The sequence below is a fragment of the Telopea speciosissima genome, chromosome 10 (genome assembly GCF_018873765.1).
Source record: "Telopea speciosissima isolate NSW1024214 ecotype Mountain lineage chromosome 10, Tspe_v1, whole genome shotgun sequence".
Taxonomy (NCBI): domain Eukaryota; kingdom Viridiplantae; phylum Streptophyta; class Magnoliopsida; order Proteales; family Proteaceae; genus Telopea; species Telopea speciosissima.
This window is the reverse complement of record NC_057925.1, coordinates 34154114-34177471: the sequence shown is the minus strand read 5'-3', so window position 1 is coordinate 34177471 and position 23358 is coordinate 34154114. Positions and strand designations below refer to the sequence as shown.

The window sequence follows — 23358 nt, the reverse complement described above, 5'->3', positions numbered from 1 at the left end:
CCTTGTGAAGTGGAAAGGTTGTCCATAACATGATTGCACATGGATCCATGTAGATGATTTCCAGTGCATCTATCTGGGTCTTTATGAGCAGTATATGCCTGTTCTACATACGTCAGGACTTTCGTTAGACCATGGTTCCTTCAACTGAAACTATTTTGGTTCACTAGCCTTGGTCTGGGTGTTTTCTGGTTCACCCAATACCAGAAACGTGTGTGTATGTGTGGGAGGGGTGATTCGTAGTTACTACTAGTTAGTCTTATTTACTGATTTGGTTATTTAGTTGTAAGTTGTAACTATTTAGTTTCTAATTCTGTTATTTCTAGTTCTCCATTTTCTTAATGTACAAGACACCATGCGTGGGCCTATTTTAGCACTGTATATTTTTTGTTCTTCCTTTGTTCTAGAGGTACTATAACCCTCTATATTGTAAGGGGCCATAGAGTCCTCCACTCCACCGTTTTTAAAGTTGAATAAAGCTTGACTTTGTGCTTTCTTAGCTCTGAGGTGCAGTGGCTTGGTGAGATACCTTGCTAGTTTTTGAGATACTGACCAAGGCCATAGGTGAGAGACCTTGGTCATATCCCGATCCTCCTTCCCCTTTTCTTCTACCTATTCCTTTCAATCCCAGCACTTGTTTGAAGTTGTTCAAGGTCTACTTCTGGAGCCGTGTTACTGTCCTGCTGTACCATTGCAGTGGAGAACTGTTACTTGCAAGGAGGGATCGATCGAAGATCATTCTCCATCTTTTGTTACCTTGCAGCTGCAATTCATGTCGGCAGTAGTTTTAAGCTTCTAATGTGGATGCTGCTTTCTAGTTTCTGTACTCTTATCTCTCAATATATCCATCAGTTTGATGAGATATTTCGGGGGTTTGTATCCATTGACCAGACCCTACCTTTGATCCCAATTTGGTGTTGATCTGCCCTGCCGATTGTTAGATATTAGTAACAAAATCGGACGCCTTTACTTTCTATGTTATTCTTCCTATTATAACAAACCATTTAGCTGTTGGATCCCCACCAAACTTGGAGGCATTGTACTTCTACCATTACCTCATACTCGACCATAATTTGGGTTTGATCCAAGCCCTGGTGCTTTAGATCAAACCCCCTGTTCTGCTGGAATCTTTACCCTACGGTTCTGCTTGTGGGTAGGGTTTACTTGCTTTCTGTTAAGCTAAGTTGAGCCCTATTAGGGCTACTTTTAACATCGGATATGCTATTGTTGTTTCTGAACTGAAGAAAACCTTGTCCCCTTTATATGGAGCAGTTTACTGAAATCCTCTTCTGCCAATTCATTCTGTGCTCGCCTCAACCCTGGGTTTTCATTTCTTTTTTCACCAGCTGAACCCACAGTCTTTCTAGAGTTCCCCTTATCCTTTCACTGCTTTGAGCTTGGATCATATATTCATATCTTTCCTTGTTACTACAGTAGTGGCATCCAACCAAACGATCTTTGTGGACTTTGCGCATACTGTCACTTAGGCTCCCGTCTGGTTGGATGGTAAATGCTGTAATGAAGAGTTAAAATAAAAATACTATGGAAACTTCTCTGATCATAATTAACAGTAATTGTGTAATTAAACCTTCCTAAATTTAGTAACATAGTGTTACTTCACTTTGAACTACGATATAAAGTGTAGCTATTTTCGTTATGCTATTGCTCTTTCCTTATTAAATATTTTGCATTAGCTTTTATCATTTTACATCAGACCAGATAGAGCCTTAAGGGTCGTCCTTGATCCCTAGTTCTGATGAATGTAATTTTTATTTGTTTTATCATTTTGGTGTTACCACACATCATATAAAAAAAAGGAGGAAAAAAGAAGAATTCCATGATTCTTTTAATTGGAACCCTAAAACCATAAAAAGTAATTTGATGCAATCCACATCTAGTCCTTAAGATTCTGCATTTACAACAGCAACAACAACAACAACACTCAGCCTTATCCCAACTAAATGAGTCGGCTTCATGTATCCTTCCCCTCCAATCAGCTCTATTTGAGGTTATACTTGATACAAGGCCTAAGCTATGCATGTCGTTCCTCACCACTTCTCCTAACGTCATTTTAGGTCTGTCCCCGACTCTTTTAGTTCCTTCAATCTGAATCAAATCACTCTGACGTACTGGGGCATCCAATGGCCTCTGTTGAACATGGTAGCAAACATGGCCATGCTACCTCAAACGACTTTCTCGTAGCTTATCATGTATCGGAGCTACTCCCAAATCAGCTCTAATATGATCATTGCTTACTTTATCCTTCCTAGTTTTGTCACTTATCCATCTCAACATCCCCATCTCTGCTACACCGAGTTTATCTATATGATGCTTCTTAACTGCCCAATATTTCGCACCATACATCATAGTAATGTAGTCCTAGATAGGTAGGAGACCTACTAGGAACCAGATAACCAGGATCTGTTGAGCTGGTGATTCAATGGGGGCAGAATTGAGGTTTTAGGTCAATTTTAAGGTTAGGGTTAGGGTAATGGGGATGTGTCTTATATGGTAAAGCTAGGTAGGTGTAGGGGAGTCTAATGAACTAGGTTTTATGAGTTTTGGATGGGGTAGAAGTAGGTTAGATGGGTTTGGGCAACAACTAGGGTTTTGGGTTTTGAAAGGTCGAAGATGATGGAATCTAGGCTAGGAAATCAGGTGGTTGAATGGACTTAATATTTAGGTTGAGTGTGACCAGGGTGGAGGGGAATATATGCTGAAAGTTACAGCTAAATTAGATGGTTAAATCTGGAGTTATGGAGGTTTCCTAGTAGAGATAGGAGAGAGGGGTAAAAGTGTAATTTCAGACAATCAGCTGGGGGGATGGTTCTGAAATTTGGATAAAGTCTCTGTTAGAGTTAGAGGAAGATTCGATCAAAATTTTAGTAGGTTCTAATGGTTAGATTTGGCTGGGCAGAATTCTCGCGAAAATCACCTTACATGTGAACTTCTAGAAGGGAAGAAGAATAGTTGTAGGTTTTAGGGTTCTAATGGATCTATGGTTTCAATGGTGGATGAGGAAGGTAATAAGGATTGAGTATTGGCAATGGAGATCGATGGGGCTAGGTTTAGAGGATTAGAAGAAGAAGGGTGATGGCTAATAATATCAACTACTTACTTGGAGTTGTAGGTCTTCAATGGCAGCAGCTTGAAGACAAGTAATAGGTCCTCCCGATCTACAAGATTCAGGGAGTCAACTGGAGATCCACCAGTCCCTTCACTTTGATATGATTCACAAGGCAACACTCAATAGAGCAGAGCAGCAGCTATGGCAGCAAGCAAAAGCTTCATTAATCAAATTCGTGTTCAATGTTTGCCCCCCTTACAACCTTATATTAAAGACCCAAAATTAGAATTCTACACTAAAAAGGAAAGGCCTAATCCAATCCTTAACCTATTAGGTAACTTAAACTGATTAGGAAACTGAAATAGACTCAAAATAGAGTCCTAATCCAGCCCAACTAAACAACTAAAAGAAAACTAATAAAATCACTTAAATTGAACCACTGGTTCAAACCAGCTTTGGATCGGTTCAATTTAAAACATAAAAACATGAAAATAAATTAAGTATAGGGCTAATCCCGTATGCAACTCATGTATCCCAACTTTAGGCCCATAAAAGTGGCCTATTACATAGAAAACCCATGGGATCAAAGGCCCAACATGTATATAACCTAACCCTAGACTTATTCTTAATAAAAGAAGCCCATTTTGGTGATGAATCTGCATCAACTCTCCCCAGCTTGAAAAAATTCGTCCTCGAATTTTGCAGTGATGAGGGGGAAACAACTTGTGAGTAGAAGCTTTTACCATTCCCAAACAAAAATCTAGTTGCTTGTAGACTTTAGGGAGGTAGTCTTCAAGGCATGGAGCTTTCTCTTCAAAGAATCATAGTGGCATAACAAACTCTATGTGCTCGACCTCTGAATCAATATCAATTGTGTATGTCGTGTTCATAGAGTCTTCAGCAGTGGTAACCTTTTCGTCTAGGACTTGAGGCGCAAGCTGTACCTCTTCAAGAACAACATCTTGAATGCCAACAATTTCTTGTGGAGTGCTCTCAACCACCTCAGCATCTTTTGTTGTTTCAGCTTGTCTACTTTGTTCTCTTCGACATTGACCTCTTTTGTAGATTCTTCTGCATCTTGACTTTCCATCTTTGAAGCTTTAGGCATTCTCTTTCTTTTCATCATAATTCACTATGATCACTTCAGCTTTGTCTTCAATTTGTGCTCTCTCAATTTCCGTTGGCAATGTACATTTGTATTCAGCCGCTGATTTAACACTAGTGATGTCAGATTTCCAACACTTTTCAACTTGCAAACGGAATCTCATTGATGGAGGCTTCAAGTTGTATTCAGATTTGAAGGTCTTTTGGTGGTGATGTTGTCGATGGGAAGTTAAGTTACCTTGTTGTAGATCTCTGAACGTCCGTGGGAAATATTTCTTACTCATATCTTCCTTCATCTCTGCCCATGTAACTGGTTCTCTACCACGGTAGTTAGGATAATCCACCAGGGTTCTCCACCAATTATGTGCTGGTCCCACTAGCTTTAATGTGCTAGTCTCATTTTCCTATGCTCAGGCAAATCATGCCAATCAAAATAATCATCTAAAGCAGCTGTGGATCTGGTCTACCGTCATACTCCTTCAATTCGAATGCCTCTGGAGGTCTAGGCTGTTCCCTATAGTCTCTGTAAACTCTATACCTGTCTTCCCATTGATCTTTGTACTTTCTCTGTCTTCTCTGTAATCTCTATGCCTGTCCCTGTCTTCCATGTGTCTTCTAGGAGGTCGGTAGACTTGGGATTACACCTGATTTCTGTCCTCTTCCATGGGCAAATTGCTATCCCTAACAGGAGTAACCTGTCGGTGCTCGATTTGCTGTAATTTTTCATTTATAGCTCTATGTTCAGTCCTTATCTCTTTAGATATAGCCCTCCGTTCAGCAAAGAACTTTTGAAACATCTCAAACATTGCAGCCATAGGATCAGGTGTTGCTGGTAATGATCTACCATGTTTATCCATGGCTCTGGTACCACTTAATGTAGTCCTAGATAGGTAGGAGACCCACTAGGAGCTAGATAACCAGGACCTGTTAGCTGCTGATTCGATGGGGGCAGAATTGAGGTTTTAGGTCAATTTTAGGGTTAGGATTAGGGTAATGGGGATGTGTCTTATATGGTAAAGCTAGGCAAGTGTAGGGGACTCTGATGAACTAGGTTTTATGATTGGATGGGTAGAAGTAGGTTAGATGGATTTGAGCAGCAACTAGGGTTTTAGGTTTTGAAAGGTGGAAGATGATGGAATCTAGGGTAGGAAATCAGGTGGTTGAATGGACTTAATATTTAGGTTGAGTGTGAGCAGGGTGGAGGGGAATGTATGCGGAAAGAAAGTTACAGCTAAATCAGATGGTTAAATCTGGAGTTATGGAGGTTTCCTAGTAGAGATAGGAGAGAGGGGTAAAAGTGTAATTTTAGACAATTGGCTGGGTGGATGGTTCTGAAATTTGGATCGAGTCTTTGTTAGGGTAGAGGAAGATTTGATCAAAATTTTGGTAGGTTCTAACGGTTAGATTTGGCTGGGTAGAATTCTCACGAAAATCACCTTGCATGTGAACTTCTAGAAGGGAAGAACAGTTGCAGGTTTTAGGGTTCTAATGGATCTATGGTTTTAATGGTGGATGGTTTTATTGGTTGATAATATCAACTACTTACTTGGAGTTGTAGGTCTTCAATGGCAGCAGCTTGAAAACAAGTAATAGGTCCTCCCGATCTACAAGATGCAAGGAGTCAACTGGAGATCCACCAGTCCCTTCACCTTGATATGACTCACAATGCAACACTCAATAGAGTAGAGCAGCAGCTATGGCAGCATGCAAAAGCTTTTTCATTAATCAAATTCGTGTTCAATGTTTGCCCCCCTTACAACCTTATATAAAAGATTCAAAATTAGAATCCTACACTAAAAAGGAAAGGCCTAACCCAATCCATAACCTATTAGGTAACTTAAACTGACTAGGAAACTGAAATAGACTCAAAATAGAGTCCTAATCCAGCCCAACTAAACAACTAAAAAAAACAAATAAAATCACTTAAATTGAACCACTGGTTCAAACCAGCTTTGGACCGGTTCAATTTAAAGCATTAAAAACATGAAAATAAACTAAGTATAGGGCTAATCCCGTATGCAACTCACGTACCCCAACTTTAGGCCCATAAAAGTGACATATTACATAGAAAACCCATGGGATCAAAGGCCCAACCCTAGACTTTAATCGTAATAAAAGAAGCCCATTTCGGTGATGAATCAGCATCACGTAGTCAGTTGTATAACTGTCGTATATTTCCTTTAAGTTTTAAACGGATACGCTGATCACACAGTACTCTGGGCACACCTCTCCACTGTTAGGGTTAGGGTTTAAGTACAAGGTTACTTAAAGCATTACACCCTGAGTATCTAGTTTGGAATACCCAGACTGCTGCCTCCAGCTAGTATATATAAAGAAACTAGGGTTTAGGTCAGATGGGCTAATTACTAGATTGCCCCTCACAGCCTGGGCATAACACAAGTAGGATTATATTAGAACATATAAAGGGATATTACATAAATACCCTTACATCCACTTCATCCATTCTATTTTAATTCTCTGTGAAACATCATCCTCTATATCACCTTCTTTATTTATGATTGAGCCCAGATATCGAAAATAATCATTTTGTGGAATCTTCCTCTTATCAATTTTCACCACCTCATTTTTTTCCCTAGTGTAACCAAAGTTACACCACGTATACTATGTTTTCGTTCTACTTATCTTAAAACCTTTTGATTCCAAGGTTGATCTCCATAACTCCAACTTGGTGTTAATCTTTGCTTTTATCTCATCCACCAAAACAATATCATCAACAAAAAGCATACACCAAGAAACCTCATCTTGAATGTCTCTGGTTAAATCATCCATGATAAGTGCAAACAAATAAGGGCTTAAAGCTGATCCTTGATGTAACCCAATTGTAACTGGGAATTCACTACCTTGACCCCCTACAGTTTTTACACTTGTCACCATTCCATCATACATATCTTTAATTATGTCCACATATTTACTTGAAACATTTCTCTTCGTTAATACTTGCCAGATTAACTCTCTAGGGACTCTGTCATAAGCTTTTTCTAGGTCAATAAAGACCATATGGATATCCTTCTTGCAACCTCTAAATTTTTCCAAGAGTCTCTCATCAGTATCTAATAGCTTCTATCGTGGACCTTTCTAGCATAAAACCAAATTGATTCTCCTTAGTAGTAGTTTCTTGTCTCAGGTGGGTTTCAATAACCCTCTCCCATAATTTCATAGTATGACTCGTTTGTTTGATGCCTCTATAATTATTGCAGCTTTGAATATCACCTTTATTTTTGTAAATCGAAACCACGATGCTTCTCCTCCATTCATCTGGCTTTTGCCTTGTGCTCATAATCTTTTTAAATAGCTTGGTTAGCCAAGATAAACATTGTTATTTTGGGGGACTAGATCATAATTAGTTACTACTTTGTGGGACATAGGAGTTGTATCTACTTTAGATGTCTTTATTTGAGAATATCTATAATTGGGAATTATGGATGCAATCAAAGAGGAATCTTAGGTAGACTTCCCAATGAGATTCTATCTTTCCCCAATTTTAGCAGCTTAGGGTTTTCCTATTGCGGCATAATCTTATATATGAGAGGCTAGGGAGGAGAGGTTGTCGAACACACAAGGTTATTTGCTTCCCATGATTTCTCCTCTCCTTTTGGTGAAATCACAGGCTACCTTTACCTCTCTCCATTTCTTCTCTCTTAGTGCAAGGCTATGTTTTTGATTCCTTGGGTTGTGAAGAAGAATGTCTTTGTCGTGGTTAGTCCAAGTGTTGCCAAAGTGATTGCTACGTGAATCCCTTCGTTGCTGGATGTGGAAGAGCTAAGTTCCGTATAGGGATGTAAACGGATCGGATGTGAAGGTATTTCCTGGCCGAATACGGATACCTCTAAACGGATTCAGATGCAGATCGGATTTGGATTTTTGACCATCCATTTACATCTCTGCCTTGTGTAACCCGGACCTTCCTCCCCCTAACGGATACAATTCACTCTCAATCCATATCTCTTAGATCATGATTCTCTTTTCATCATATTCTAGAACCTGTTGAATCTTCAAAACCCCTCAAAATGATTATTTACTTAATTTTTTATTATTAAGTATTCGGATTTTTTTCGGACGGATTTTTATCGGAGTATTCGGATTTTTTTGCGGATATCTCTAAACGAATACGGATTCGGATTTCAGTTATCCATTTACATCTCTAGTTCCATAGGAGCATAGTTGTCAAGGCATCGCCTAGGCTCCTAGTGGTCGAGGCTCTTCTTCAATCCAAGGCGATAGCACGCCTTGTTGACACTGCACGAGTTTACGTGATTTATGTCTATTGTTTTGTTTTGTTTTTTTTTAAATGAATATGCTTATATTATATCCCTATGCTTTCTTTACTATATGTTGGTTTTGTCATTAGGACAGTACTAGCATAATTATATTATATTGCATTGATATGGCTTCTATGCTGTATTTAAGCAAAATTATATAAAATTATCATTGCTATATTACATAGTCATATACTGCATGCCTAGGGCACCAAGATGATGCCTAGGCGGGCGCCTTCTTGCCTAGGTGCCCCTCCAACTCCTTGGATCGCCTAGTTGCTGTGACTATTAGGTAAAGGAGGTCCTGCACGTGCGACTCAAAGTAAATATTCTCCCTTGCTATGAGATGGAATATTTTAAACCATTTGAAAGATGACTCAGAGAGCTACATTTTTCTAGTTTTGAGCTTTGACCAATTCCAAATGCACAACCTCTTCAAATGCATTTGAAGTTGCTGGTTGTGCAAGAGCATGGTTCTGAACAGCACTAGCCATTCTAGTTGATTGGGCCATATCTCCCACTTTGGACCTCTGATAAACGTGACTTCAATTCCCATTCGAAGCTAACTTGAATATCATCGAGTTTCATGTTGATCATTTTGAGATCCTCCCACTGTCTGATGAAGCTTTGCCGGATTTTCTGGCTTCCTTCTGCATTCTTCCAAGTTTTGAATTTTTCAACCATTGCGTATGACTTGAGAAGTTCTAATTCATTACTTCCAATCTTCCATCTTCTTTGCATGACTTCCTTGAGCTTCTTCATTTCTTGCAATTTTAATCTTGCTTGAATTGTCTTAGCTTGCTTCTTCACTTGTGAGATGCTTGATGAACTACAATTGACATCTTCCGCTTTGATGTTTGATTTCACTTGACAAACATGTTAAAGCACACTTTTAGATCACAATCCAATAAGATTGCACAATCGTAGTTTGCCATACATATTGAAGAACAAATAGAATAAATCATAGTTCATCATATCAATATGCGTACTTAAATATGACTTGGCTGCCACTACCAAGTACTCATGATATATATAAGTGCCATTACCATACACATGCACAATCATTATACAGAAGCTTGGCTGCCACTATCAAGCCTTAGAATGTTTGACTGCCACTACGAACATGCACAAACCTCATGACATGTTAGACTGCCAATACCAAACACATACAGGGACAGTTATCATCAATATATAATGTAATATATAATATTCCAACAACTGTTCTCCCTTTCAAATGAGATTAAATGTTTTGAATACCCTATATCCAAATGTGACCTGATTCTAGGTCTAATGAGATTAGAAAATTAAATTTATTATTCTGCTCCGTTTCACGCTTGCCCTCCCCCAAGGATCAGTTCTGGGTTTCACTTGGCCATCAGTCTTAGTTCTTACCTCACTGTTGAGAATGGAATAATGGCTTGTGTCCATTATGTCCACAGCCCACTTTATTTATAATAGATGGAAGAATGTATCAGGATAGGAACAAGTACAAAATATCAACCATGCCTAACTTGCTTCAATGGGTACAAAACTTTTACTATTAATACTCTTAGTAAAAATATCAACCATGCCTAACTTGCTTGAATGGGTACAAAACTTTTACTATTCATACTATTAGTAAAAATATCGGCTAACTGATCACACGATTGCACAAATGGGACACATATGACTCCTTGCTCCAACTTCTCCTTAATGAAGTGACGATCGATCTCAACATGTTTAGTACAATCATGTTGGATCGGGTTGTGAGCAATGCTGATTTCGGATTTACTGTCATAGTACAAACGCATAGGCGGCTTCATTGGTACACCTAAGTCACTAAGAAGCCCTTGCAGCCAAAGGAGCTCACAAATTCCATGGGCCATAGCTCTAAACTCAGCTTCTGTAGTGGAACGAGCAATAACTGCTTGCTTCTTGCTCCTCCAAGTTACTAAGTTCCCACCAACAAAAGTGCAATATCCTGAAGTAGACCTCCTGTCATCTGGACATCCTGCCCAATCTGCATTAGTGAAGGCCTCAACTTGCAAGTGACCCTGAGGAGAGGAAAAGACTCCTTGTCTGGGAGCAGACTTTAAATATCTCAAAATTCTATATGTTGCCTCAAGATGAGTAGAATTAGGATCATGCATATACTGACTAACCATGCTGACCGCAAATGCTATATCTGGCCGAGTATGAGACAAGGATATCAAACGACCAACCAACCTTTTGTAGCTGCCCTTGTTTGCTGGCTCCCCATCCTTATTTTTCAAATGAATATTAGGCTCCACCGAAGTATCTGTAGGCTTGCATCCAAGAATTCCTGTTTCAGATAAGAGGTCAAGAGTATACTTCTGTTCTGAGAGAAAGATACCTTAAGCTGAATGAGCTACCTCAATCCCAAGAAAATATCTTAGTCTTCCCATATCCTTGATCTCATACTCTGTTCCTAAATAGGTTTTCAAATGTACCTATCTCTTCAGAATCACTTCCAGTAATCACAATTTCATCAACATACACTATCAACACTGTGATATGTTGACCTCTCTTTTTGATAAATGAAGTATGATCAACATTACTTTGTTTGTAGCCTATCGACACCATGGCTCTATGGAACTGACCAAACCAAGTCCTTCGGGACTGTTTTAATCCATATAAAGCTTTCTTGAGTTGGCAAACCGTACCCTTAGTCTTTCTGGCAGCAAAGCCAGGAGGAATTTCCATGTAGACTTCTTCTTCTAGCTCCCCGTGAAGAAATGCATTCTTTACATCAAGTCGTTGAAGATCCCATCCTTGGATAACGGTACAGGAAATGATTACCTTGACAATATTCATTTTGGCAACTGGGGCAAACGTTTCCTAATAATCAATCCCATAGGTTTGAGTAAAACCTTTAGCCACTAGGTGTGCCTTGTATCTTTTCACAGATCCATCAACCTTCTACTTTACAACAAAGACCCATTTGCAGCCAACAGGGTTCTTACTTGGAGGAAGAGATACTAAATCCCAGGTGTCATTCCTTTGTAGGGCACCCATCTCTTCATTCATTGCTTCTTTCCACCTCAAGTTTGCTAATGCCTCTTGCCAGGTATTAGGAATAGAAATAGTGGACAAGGAGACAAAGGCATGGAAAGAAGGAGAGAGAATTATACAAAACAAAGTCAAAAAAAATTTATCTTTTTATGCCATGTTCCTCGAGAAAAAGTTTTTACTGTACTCTTTGGCTCCCCCTAAACTAAAGGTTGTTCCTGCTCCCCCTAAACTAAAGGTTGTTCCTGCTCCCCCTGAATCTATTCTGCTCCAGTTATACCATCTTCAAGTTCTATGGTGATGTCTTCCGTTGTGGGCACAAAAACATCAACCAATGGTTCGATGAGAGGAGGTGCCTCTTCACTTACAAACTCCCCCTAAAGAGGTTCGTGGGAAGAAAAATACACCTCAGATTCCCGAAAGACAACATCCATGGTGATCAGTAATTTCCGGGTAGGTGGAAGATAACATTTATACCCCTTTTGGGTAGTAGAGTAGCCCAAGAAAATGCAGCGAAGTCCCTTGGGATCAAATTTCCCACTAACCTGGTGATTTCTAGCAAAAACCTCACAACCAAACACCTTCGGGGGTACGATAAAAGAAGAGGACCCCAATAAAACCTCCAGAGGCTAGCAAGCGTCAAGGACACATGAGGGAAGCCGGTTAATAAGAGAGAGAGAGAGAGAGAGAGAGAGAGAGAGAGGTGTTTGGTGGTGGGGGCTGTAGACACGGAAAATAAAAAAGAGAGGGAAAAAAGTTCTAGGGTTTTGGCATTAGTGTTAGGATCCCAATATAGATTCTAGCTTTGATACCATGTTGAGAATGGAATAATGTCTTGTGTACATTATGTCCATAGCCACTTTATTTATAATAGATGGAAGAATGTATCAAGATAGGAACAAGTACAAAAATACCCCTAAGGGAATAATAAAGACTAAATACTAGAATACCCTTGTACCCCAAATTACAACACTCACTCATACTCTTGGTTTCGTTAAAACCATACGTACCATACTTTGGTTCTAGTCAATCTATTATGTGCTCAGACTGTGGGTAGTGTAGACACTGATTTTTTGTCACCCCCTAATTGGCGATGATGACAACGGGACATGGACGATGGACGATGCACTCTCCCTCTTTTTAGACCCAAGATACCTGACCCATAAGACCAAGAACCATGCTGAACACAAAATGGCCCATTTTAAGCCCAAAAACAAGGAAAAATGGCACTGCGCTCCCACGGCGCCGTGGACGCCTTCCCACGGCACCGTGGGGATGTGTACCGAATTTCCATGGTGCCATGAGGGGGTGTGACATCAGCCTGCTGACGTCACCCACGGCGTCATGGACATCTCCACGACGCCGTGGAGGACTTATCCGGCCAGGAGAGAGAAGGGGTCCCTCCCTATAAATAGGAGGGTCCCCTCCCACATTTCCCAAGGAAGCTTTTCTCGGGTAAAGAGACCCTCCAGAGCTTGTTTTGCCTCCTTTTCACTCTCTTTTCCTCCGTCTTTCCCTCGTGAGTATGTGAGTGAGTGGAGTTCTTTGACGTGGGTAGATCCTTCGGTTACCCATCCAAGCATAGAGCGATTTTGCTCTTGGGTATTGTTATCCCGTCAGTGTACGGATAACGAAAAACCCCCTTCACAGCCGTTATTCTGTCTGCATACAGATAACGAGAATCTTTTATATAGTTGTTATTCTGCCCGAAGTCTGAGTGACAAAACTCATCTCGTATAGCTTCATTCTGTTCGACAAGCCGATCGTCCGTCTTCACCTGAGCCGTGGACATTCACATATTTTGCCCTCGAGCGCTTTCATTTAGTTCTTGCATTTCTAGACAGGTATCTGTTTCTTTCCCTCTCATTATTTTTGGCATAATGTAGACAATTAAAGTAACTATAGCCTCATTCTGTCCGACAAGAGAGAGACAAGCCGATCGTCCGTCTTCACCTGAGCCGTGGGACATTCACATATTTTGCCCTCAGTGCGCTTTCATTTATTTCTTGCATTTCTAGACAGGTATCTGTTTCTTTCCCTCTCATTATTTTTGGCATAATGTAGACAATTAAAATAACTAGTTTTAGTGTACATAGTAAATGATCTTTCTTTCTTTGTCATGATTAGTGCATCATAACTTAGCTTTACATATTAGTATAGGATATATTATTAAGGGAGAATATTTGAAAACCAGCATCTAGTAGAAAGATCGGTTTATCCGGGCGAGGTGGGTGCCTAACACCTTCCCACCCTTGTAACCTGACTACTTACCCTGAATCTCTGACCAGACCATATGGAATCGCGTAGCCCTTTCCGCTAACCCCGGATGGGGCTACACCCATTGGGTCCTAGGCCCTAACCCTAGGTAGCGACTCCATTTCTTTATAAAGCATGATCCCAATTCCCATGATGATATATCGGAACGATATGCCGTTATTCATCGAACCCAATCCTTGTCGCCATAAGGCTGAGGAACCCTCGTCCCGAGGACCACGGCACTTACAGGTAGTATTATTCAAAATTGCTATTGGTATTTGGTGCTATACAGTCAATGGCTTTATTTTGTATTTTGTTGTATGAAAGTTTCACTTCCATTTTTATATTGCAATCTTTTGATGTGTGACGTCCTAAAACAGCTTCCTTTCTGTTTCGTTTCCCTTTTTTCAGTATCACTTACTCTTTTCCATCTTCTTGCAACTGCTTAATTTGTATGGAAGTGAATGGTCAAAAGGAGTTTCTTAAATAAAGAGAAAAAAACTAATACTAATGTGACATAGAGGAAGAAAGAGAAGACTACAATTCTTTGTTGGACAGAATCAGTTAGTTCAATTGATGGGTTCTTGGTTTCATGTCTCAATTGTTATTGATCCTGTACTATTATTATTGTTTCCCTCAGGCTGAGGAGAGGCACTGTGAGATTCTTGGTTACCTTCTTTATACTGCCAAGCGTGTTGCTAAACAGGAAGGCCTTGATGATGGCTTCAGGATTGTCATCAATGATGGACCCAAAGGATGTATGTTAGTCTTTCCCTATTTCCTATGGGGTTTCAAGGTTTTCTTTGGGAGTAACTGGGGTTTTTTTTTAATTTATTTTGGATGCAGGTCAATCCGTCTATCACATTCATGTTCACCTTCTTGGGGGACGGCAAATGAACTGGCCACCTGGCTAATGTGTTCCACTCAGGAAGGGAAGATAAGTTCTGCATATAAAGAAGCTTGAACGTTTCCCTCTGCCCATGCTTGTCTGGACAGTAATAAACTGTAGATTATGGCCACTTTTGTTTGATTTTTCCCTTTGGTTTTTTTGAAAGTACGCGTGGTTGTACTAGGGATTTAGACACACTTATAATTCTAGACACTTATAATTCCCTACTCCCCCAAAACACCCGTTCTCTGCGATGCTGCGATCTCTACATTAATTTTGGTCTGTCTAGTGTTGGAACTCATGTGACTGAACCATCTCAAATCTCTCATTTGCAAAGCTTCTAATAATCTTGTAAAGATGTTGAGAGAAGTCCACTGTTCAGGCGTGCATGACTAATTTGTCATGACCAATTGGATGCCATCCTCACGGACTAGGGAACACTTCAAGTTTGTTACGGGGGCTTGGGTTTTCGTGACATTTCAACCTTTAACATAGCTCTATTAGCCAAGCAGTGTTGGAGTTCACCCCCCCCCCACCCCCAATTTGGATCCTCTACTGCTGCCTGCCCGTCCTGGTTGTGTGCTTCCTCACACAGGCCCGCTCAATGACCACCCTATCTTTTTTTATGAGAGTTAGGGTTGAGACTTGAGAGTTCAGCAATTACCCTTTCTTCTGCTCTTATTAGTCTTTGATTTTCTTACTTTTTTTATTATTGAGTTTATTGTGTATTTCTATTAATAGATATGTGATTCCGTGTATCACATTGCATAAAATAATATATGTAAACCAATAGAAAATCTAAAAAAAAAGAATCACATTGTAAATTATAAAAATAAGATAACAAAATCCAATAAGGTACCTTAAAAGGATGGACGTACACAAGGATGTATTTCAGACATTTTATTACTATTCGATTGCTAAATGAATCGGATAATAATTGGTCTAATAGAAGGATTATCATATTCGTATCCGATTAGTTTTTAGACGTGATAAACCCAAAATTACACTGGCCAATTGTGAGCTGCCACATGTCTCGGGCCAAGTGGGAGGCCATCCTAAGCCTGGCCACCTTACATCTCACTTGATTAGTCCGGAAAGCAAAGAACCAACAAGGAAGTCCAAGGACCAAGACTAAGTACTACATGCAAGCTACTACCGTCATCGACAAGATAGGCATAACCTCATCAGTTGAGGGTACCACTTACCAGAGGCACAGTTCCAGATGGACTCATGCACCAAGGACCTTATCCAATATACAAAGACGCATGAATGTCTATCTATCAGGAACATCCTCCCTACTGGGACTCTATCTCCCGTAGGAGAGCAACCAACCAAGAGAGGAATCCTACCAACTAGGAACGTCTATCTACTACGAGGACTACTCGTCACCAACTAGGACTCTCCACACCGCCACATTCTACTATAAATATGAAGGTACTTTATCCCATTGACCCATCTTGAATTCTAGCTATTCATCTGTTTGCTCAGAGAGATCTAACTTAGGCATCGGAGATTCTTAGGCCGGAGGTTCTCCCTTATCACCCAAGTCCTTTTGCAGGTTGTGACACTCGAAGGGACCACAAAGTGATTTCTTGACGCAACAAGACGGATTCAGATTCTCTAAATGGATACAAATGTGGATCGAATACGGATTTTTGAATATCCATTGACATCCTTAACTGCCGCCTGCCCGTCCTGCCTATGTGCTTCCTCACACAGGTAGGGGCACAATGACCGCCCTACCTTCTGCTCGGGTGGGGTAGGGCGGTCATTGCGTCCCTACCTGTGTGAGGAAGCACATAGGCAGGATGGGTAGGCGGCAGTTAAGGATGTCAATGGATATTCGAAAATCCGTATTCGATCCACATTTGTATCCGTTCAGAGAATCCGAATCCATCTGAAAACTAATCGGATACGAATATGATAATCCCCCTATTCGATCGATTATTATCCTATTCGTTTAGCAATCGAACGGTAATAAAATGTCTGAAATACATCTTTGTGTCTGTCCATCCTTTTAAGGTACCTTAGTGGATTTTGTTATCTTATTTTTATAATTTACAATGTGATTCTTTTTTCTAGATTTTCTATTGGTTTACATATATTGTTTTATGCAATGTGATACATGGAATCACATATCTATTAAAATAAATACAAAATAAACTCAATAGTAAAAAATGTAAGAAAATCAAAGACTAAGAAGAGTAGAAGAAAGGGTATTTGCTTAACTCTCAAGTCTCAACCCTAACTCTCATAAAAAAGGGTAAAGATGTCAACGGATAGTCAAAAATTTGTATTCGATCCGTGTTCATGTCCATTTAGGAAAATCTGTATTAAAAAAATCACTATCCGAAAACTATCCAAATCCGTCTGAAAATTGATTCGATACGTCCGAATATAATCGAATACGAATATAATAATGCCACTATACGACTGAATTCGATCCGTTTACATCCTTAGCGGCAGTAGAGGATTCCCCCCACCATCTGGATGTCCACTTGTTCCAACATAACCAGTTCTTTGACGGATTCAGATCCTCTACTGCCAAGAAGTTACCTACCATCGTCCTACCTAGCCCCTTGGGAGCACCACATGTTTTTATGGCGATCTAATGGCCAAGTTTTAAAAAATTCAAATGTGAGAAAGAGATTTGGTTATAGACTTCAACCAACACGGACCGGACTGAACAGACCAAAATGATCGGACCGACCTAAACAAAACAAAACCCTAAGTGAGCAAATCATTTTGAAATCGATTCAGATTCTCTTCTTCCTCCTCTTCATGGTGGCTCTGCAACCTCTGTCGCTAGTATATCTTCCTCTCTGTGGCTCTGCAAATCGAGTTTTGGTGTTCTTCCTCTCCTCTTCGTGGCTCTGCAAATCGATTTTTAGGGCTTCATTAAAGCTATTGAGCTTAACTGGGGAAAGGGAAAGAACACGTTCTTGTGAAACTATTTACACCCTATTTTTTACAAAATTCATTTTGATTATACATGTTACCATTAAAGAGGTTTCTTTTTGAATATGAGTAACAAAATGGGAAGGTGGTGCACGAGATTGTGGGTAGTTATGGAAGTTGTTGGAACTACCATAACTGCCAAGGGAGCAATTATAAAAGAATGGAACGCGAAGAAGAACAGACACCCAGTCAAACCACACAACACTCTACAAAAGAGTTTTATCCTTTTTCCTTTTTCATCTTTCAAGATGTAGATCTCTCATCTTTTCCTGTAATTTTCGCTGGAGTTGGCTTCCAGCCACCAATGCCTCATTGGCTCATGTTTCAAGTGGCATTCATGTAGGTCTTGCTTGTGAATAACTCCAGTAATTTTGTCTTTTGGCCCGTTTTTTCTGAAGACAACCATCAGAATCAAGCTGCAAACTTCATCAGTCCGTGGCTGGCAGAGTTGTGAAGCTTCATCAAATTCATTTCTGAGAGATTATGTGATTTGGTTGTAGAGTAGTTGTAGTGTAAATACCAAGTTGTAAACCTCATCAATGTCGGATTTCACAAGTTGTAATGACTCCAACGAATATAGACTACAAGTAAGCAATTTGATCTTCAATCTTCTTCCTTGTCTTGTTTCATTGCGATTTTGCTTTATCAAAAAGTCCTTAGAGTTACTCAGGCATTGGAAAGATCTCACATTTGTCCTGGTTGGAAGTTAGAATAGGCCATTTCGTCATGGCTGGAAGTTAGAATTGGCCATTTTGTCTTGACTGGAATTTAGAACAGGACATTTCGTCAGTTAGAATAGGCCGTTTCGTTCTGGTTGGAAGCTAGGACAGGCCGTTTCCAACCTCATTTGAGCTTGCACAAAGGCTCCGGCATGCCCGCACTACCTCCACCGCGTGCGTTGTGCCATCGTGTGTAGGTGTTGGATTTTTCCACCAACAAAAAATAGAAAATTTGTGGTATGAAATTTTAACAAGGAATGTCAAAGAATATTCAAGAAAATGGAGAAAAGTACACATGCTAATGCTATTTGGCTATACGAGGATGTAGAAACTAATTCTATTTTAGGCTGGGTTGCATAAAAATTCAAGGATCTAAACTACCACCCCAACTAGAATGCAAGTGTTGTTTAGAAGATTTTAAGTGGAACCCCTAACAGATGGGCAATGGGGATTCTTTATGAATATGATGCTTGGAAACTTGATTTAAGCACTAAAGAATTTGAGGGAAGGAGAACACCTAGTTTTTAAGAACCTGAAGAACTTGGTTGAGAAAACAGAGAAGAAAGTATGAATGGAGATCATCAGAAGAAGTTCCAAGAAGAAATTTAATTTTGAACTTCATCAGAAGGCAAATTGAGATTCCAACTTCATAAAATAGTGAGGGAGACAAGGAAAAACTGTTGTATATAAGGTATTATCTGAGGAGGAAAATTTATACTCTATAAATATTCATTGGATTGCGACTTGGCTTTTAAAGAGCAGAAACCAGATTGGATCTACTTTCAAACATAACACTGCACATCAATAATGATAAACTCCAACCCCTTAATCAATAAAGCTTTTCATGTTTTGGTATAGACAGTTGATCATGGATTGGATAAAGAGAACTTCAAATGGTATGCCATGTAGGATTTGGTTTTACTTGATCTCAAATAAAGCTTTTCATGTTTTGTTCTTTGGCTTCTTCATTGATTTGGTTTTACTCAAGATTTGCAGAGTCCTTTCACCGAGAGGAGAGGAAGAAGACGATGGGAGATTTGGTTTCAAAATGAAATCCACTAACTTAGGGTTTTGTTTGATCCAAGGTTGGTTCGGTCCTTTTGTTTTGATCGGTTTGGCCCATGTTGGTTGAAGAGAGTGACCCAATCTCATGTCACTTTTTAATTCTTTTAGTCATATCTATTAGATCGAAGAAAAGCTAGGTGTCGCTCCTAGGGCTAGGCAGGACGATGGCAGGTAACTTCTTGGCAGTAGAGGATCTGAATCCTTCTTTGACTGGGTTGTGTTTTTTTACAAGTTGGCCTCGGCTGCCCCTTGTGCTTGCGATTTCCATCTTATTTGGTCTTCTTTGGTATTAAAAATTTGGAAAACATAGCTCTGTATGACAATATAAAAAAAAAAAGATTCTAGTGTTTTTTCGTTTTCTTAGAACAGAAATGGGGTGAAAACTGTATGGTATGTCTGGTTTGATTTTCTGTTTTTTTTTTAAACGAACTGGGCACTTGACACACTTTTGATCCACACTTGAGAGGTGTTTCTGCATGGGAGAAACGCTTCTGGAAAAATGGCGGAGAAACACCAGCTTCACTTAAGTGAGTGAGGGTTATTTTTGTCTTTTGGTAATAAAACATAACAAAACCCTATTTCCATAGCTATCTACCATATCCATTCTCTAGAGAATGAAGGTGAGAAGAGAAGAGCTGCTGTCCTCTGCTCAATACGAAGAGAAGGAGGACGACCGCTACAACTCTCGAAGACTTCTCCTGCCCTTACCTTTCTTGAAACCCTAGGGTTTCACAAAAAAAATCAACGACCGCTGAAACCTGGAGAATGATTTTGAGAAGAGGAGCTCTTCCCCTTTCTTTATTGTTGTTTTCTTTTCCTTTATCTATTCGCAAACTTGCATAGCTTTGGTGGGCTCTCTGATGGGTTATCTTCTCTCATTTTGGGAAAAAAATATTTACTTCTTTGAAGGGTTCTCTTCTCTCACGCCCCCTAGAATAGCCTAGCTAAATGTATCTAGAGAATGAAGGATTTCAATGGATGATGCTCATAAAAATGTTTTCAAACAATCAAAGCAGCCAGAGTATCTCTATTTGCATTTTTTCCGGATGGGCAAAAAGTCTGTTTGAAGAGGAGGCATTGTGAATGGGTTTATCAGAACTCTTGTAGGTTCCAGAGCGCTTTATCAAGGGTGTCAGCTTCTAGATTTCATAGGAATTTTGACTTTGAACAAATTTTTTATGTTTTTTTCCTTGATAAAAAGCTCTTTGCTTCCACTTTAACTGCTTTTTAGTGATTCTTCCTTGATGAATTGCAATTGATGACATTATATGAACAAACTGTTTGGGAGTTTGGGCTTTGAGGATCTTTACTGAGGGTGGACTATTAGGTGACTCATGATAATCTGAGTTTCTTCACCAATTCAGTTTCTGGAGACCTCCAAAATACCTACTCTAAACATTGAGCTAGTGGCTATAGGCTTTGATTCTGTGCTAATGCTTGACTCATAATAATAATTCAAGGTAGCATTTTACGTAATTTTTGGTAAACATCAGAAACGATTTTGTTAAGTGCAACCCATACAAGTTTTTGTTTCTTCTTAGTTACAGAAACGTTTTTTTTAGTGTTCAGCATTTCAGGGCCTAGATACGCTCAAAAAACATAGAAACACATAAAACTGTGCCGGACCCAGAAACGTTGCCATATAGAGAGCCCAAGAAACCATTTTTGTTTTTGAGCATTTGTGTCTACATCTGTGGCACGTTAGCAGCTTTTCAAGGCACTTTGGAGTTGAACCTCGGGCAGTCCTTTTCTTTAGTTCCAGATGTTGCACCTATGACTATTCACTTTTCGATTTGTTAAGTACTTGACCGATACGCCAAAAACTCCAGAACTGATGGAATGCGTTAAATCACGCCTTTTAACTTATCCCATACTAGGCTGACCCAATCTAACGCCCATACACTAGAGTGGATCCCATTAGGCACATAATAGATCACCATGCTTCCACAACTGTCGTCCTCAACGACTCTCACTCTAGGCAACTTTCACTCTGACAATAGGTAGCCTTTTCAAGCGGCTCCACTCTGCTCAAGATTTTTTCCTGCAATAGGTAGCCCTTTCTTGACGAATTTCACTCTACTCCAAGTAGTCCTCTCCGTGACTCGAACCTGTGACATGGTGCTTGGCTTTAATACCAAATGTTAGGTACTTGACCGCTATGCCAAAAGCTCCAAAGTTGATGGAAAGCGTTAAATCAAGCCCTTTAACCTATCACATACTAGGCTGACCCAATCTATCGTTCATACACTAGAGCGGGCTCCATTAGACACATAACACGGTTCCTGTTTTTCCACTGCACTGTCCATATCCATACTGATGTGGCTTGGTCTCCACAGCATTCTCATGGTGGTTGCGATGTTGTTATTTGATTGGGATTTGGCTAATTTTTAATGGCCAAGTACTCCTTTAGTTTGGGTTCCTCTGCGATCGTTATAGAGGCTAAGGCTAATCGGGATGCTTTTCTTGCCAAAACTTTAATCTGTTGTATGTGGTGATATTTTTAGATTGTCAATGCTTGTGGTTTCTTTGAACAAAGTGTCAGGATCACTAGATTGGGTTGCGCTAATAGTTGTCAATGATATTTTTCGTTTAATTCCTAATTCTGATCATGCACTTTTTAGTTTTATTCCCCGCTCATGTACCAAGGAAGCTCATTTCATAGTTTCTAGTATTTCAAAGTTCAAGCTCTCTCGTATCTGGTGGGTCATATCACCCTTCTGTTTGGCTTTTCCTTCTATACTTGATTATCGGGGTGATTTCACTTGATCTTTTTGCTTAAGAAATTTGGTTCTCTTGACAAAAGAAAAATGTATCCTAAGTGTTTTATTTTAACCTATAATATTTAGATGATCATAGGATGTAATGATCCCAAGTGCTCGAGCCCAGCTAATCCCCTATGAACTTAATCTTGGAAACCTAAGATAGATAGCTCATAGTGTAGGCTAACTAAGTCAAACTAGACCTAAATGGTTAACATCTATCATGAAACTTGACTTAGCCCAATGGTAACCTGAATAGACCTTATTTTGGTTCACTTGGCAAGGTATGAGAACCTAATGAGAAATATGTCCAAGTGATGTGGTTTAAAAAGTAAAAAAGACCATTTACTACATTGGTGATCGACTGGTTCCGAATAGAGTGGACAACTAGTATATGATCTGTTGGTTATTGAGACCATTTATGCAGACAGATGTAAGGTCAATCGATCGATTAATCATCCAGACGATGTCCAAGAGGTGTTCTTCGTAGTCTACATTGTAACAGTCGATAACATATAGAAAGTGGTGGACCGGAGTTTAAAAAATAGATCCATTTGAAATCATAACAACTAGTTTTTTTAATATTGAAAAATGATCTATAAATAGTGGAATGACCTGAGTTTCAATTAAAGACTTTTAGGCAAATACGTGGAAACTCTGTCGGGTTAACATCGTGAAATATTTCATCACCTATGTGCTTCAATTTGCAAATCTAATGAGTGATTGAGCAAAGAAGTTGGGATTCAAAGAGTTTGGATTTGTAAATCTAACTAGCCTTTGAGCATAAGCAACTGAGCAAAGGGGGTGCTTATAGGTGCCACTCCAACCTTTATAACTAGATTATGATCTCGGGAAGATCTGTGTGCGGTTGTTTCTCCTACCCTGCAAGGAGATTGTGTTAGTAGAATTCCAAGCTGATGAGGGATTTGGGACTGGACGTAGGATGTTATTAAGGCCGTGTCAAAACCACTATGAATCATGTGTGAGTTATCTCTTCTTTTCCCATTATGTACATTATTTTTTAAATATCATTAGGATATTTGAGATAGTTGATTGCAAAAGATGTCAAAAAAAATTTTGACATTAGGATTTTATTTTGCACTTCCCAACTCACCACCTTTTGGGTTGCCTATATGGATCTACAAGTGGTATCAAAGCGGGTTCTCTTCAAAATGACATAAAAATTCAAAGAGTGATGACAATCAGATTGTTCTATCAGAAGGTGCTTCAGCAATTCGTCATCATCTATTCAATGACC

General features: G+C 39.6%; 1 protein-coding gene across 1 annotated transcript in view; it reads left to right on the top strand.

Annotated features, from left to right (window-relative positions):
- Positions 1-14729, top strand: part of LOC122641537 (14 kDa zinc-binding protein-like) — a 29164-nt gene extending 14435 nt beyond the window's left edge. Inside the window, exons 4-5 of the mRNA XM_043834801.1 lie at positions 14351-14468; positions 14557-14729. Coding sequence (XP_043690736.1) covers positions 14351-14468; positions 14557-14624 — 186 coding nt within the window. The 3' untranslated portion in view covers positions 14625-14729. The remainder of the gene's footprint in view (positions 1-14350; positions 14469-14556) is intronic.
- Positions 14730-23358: the final 8629 nt, after the last annotated feature.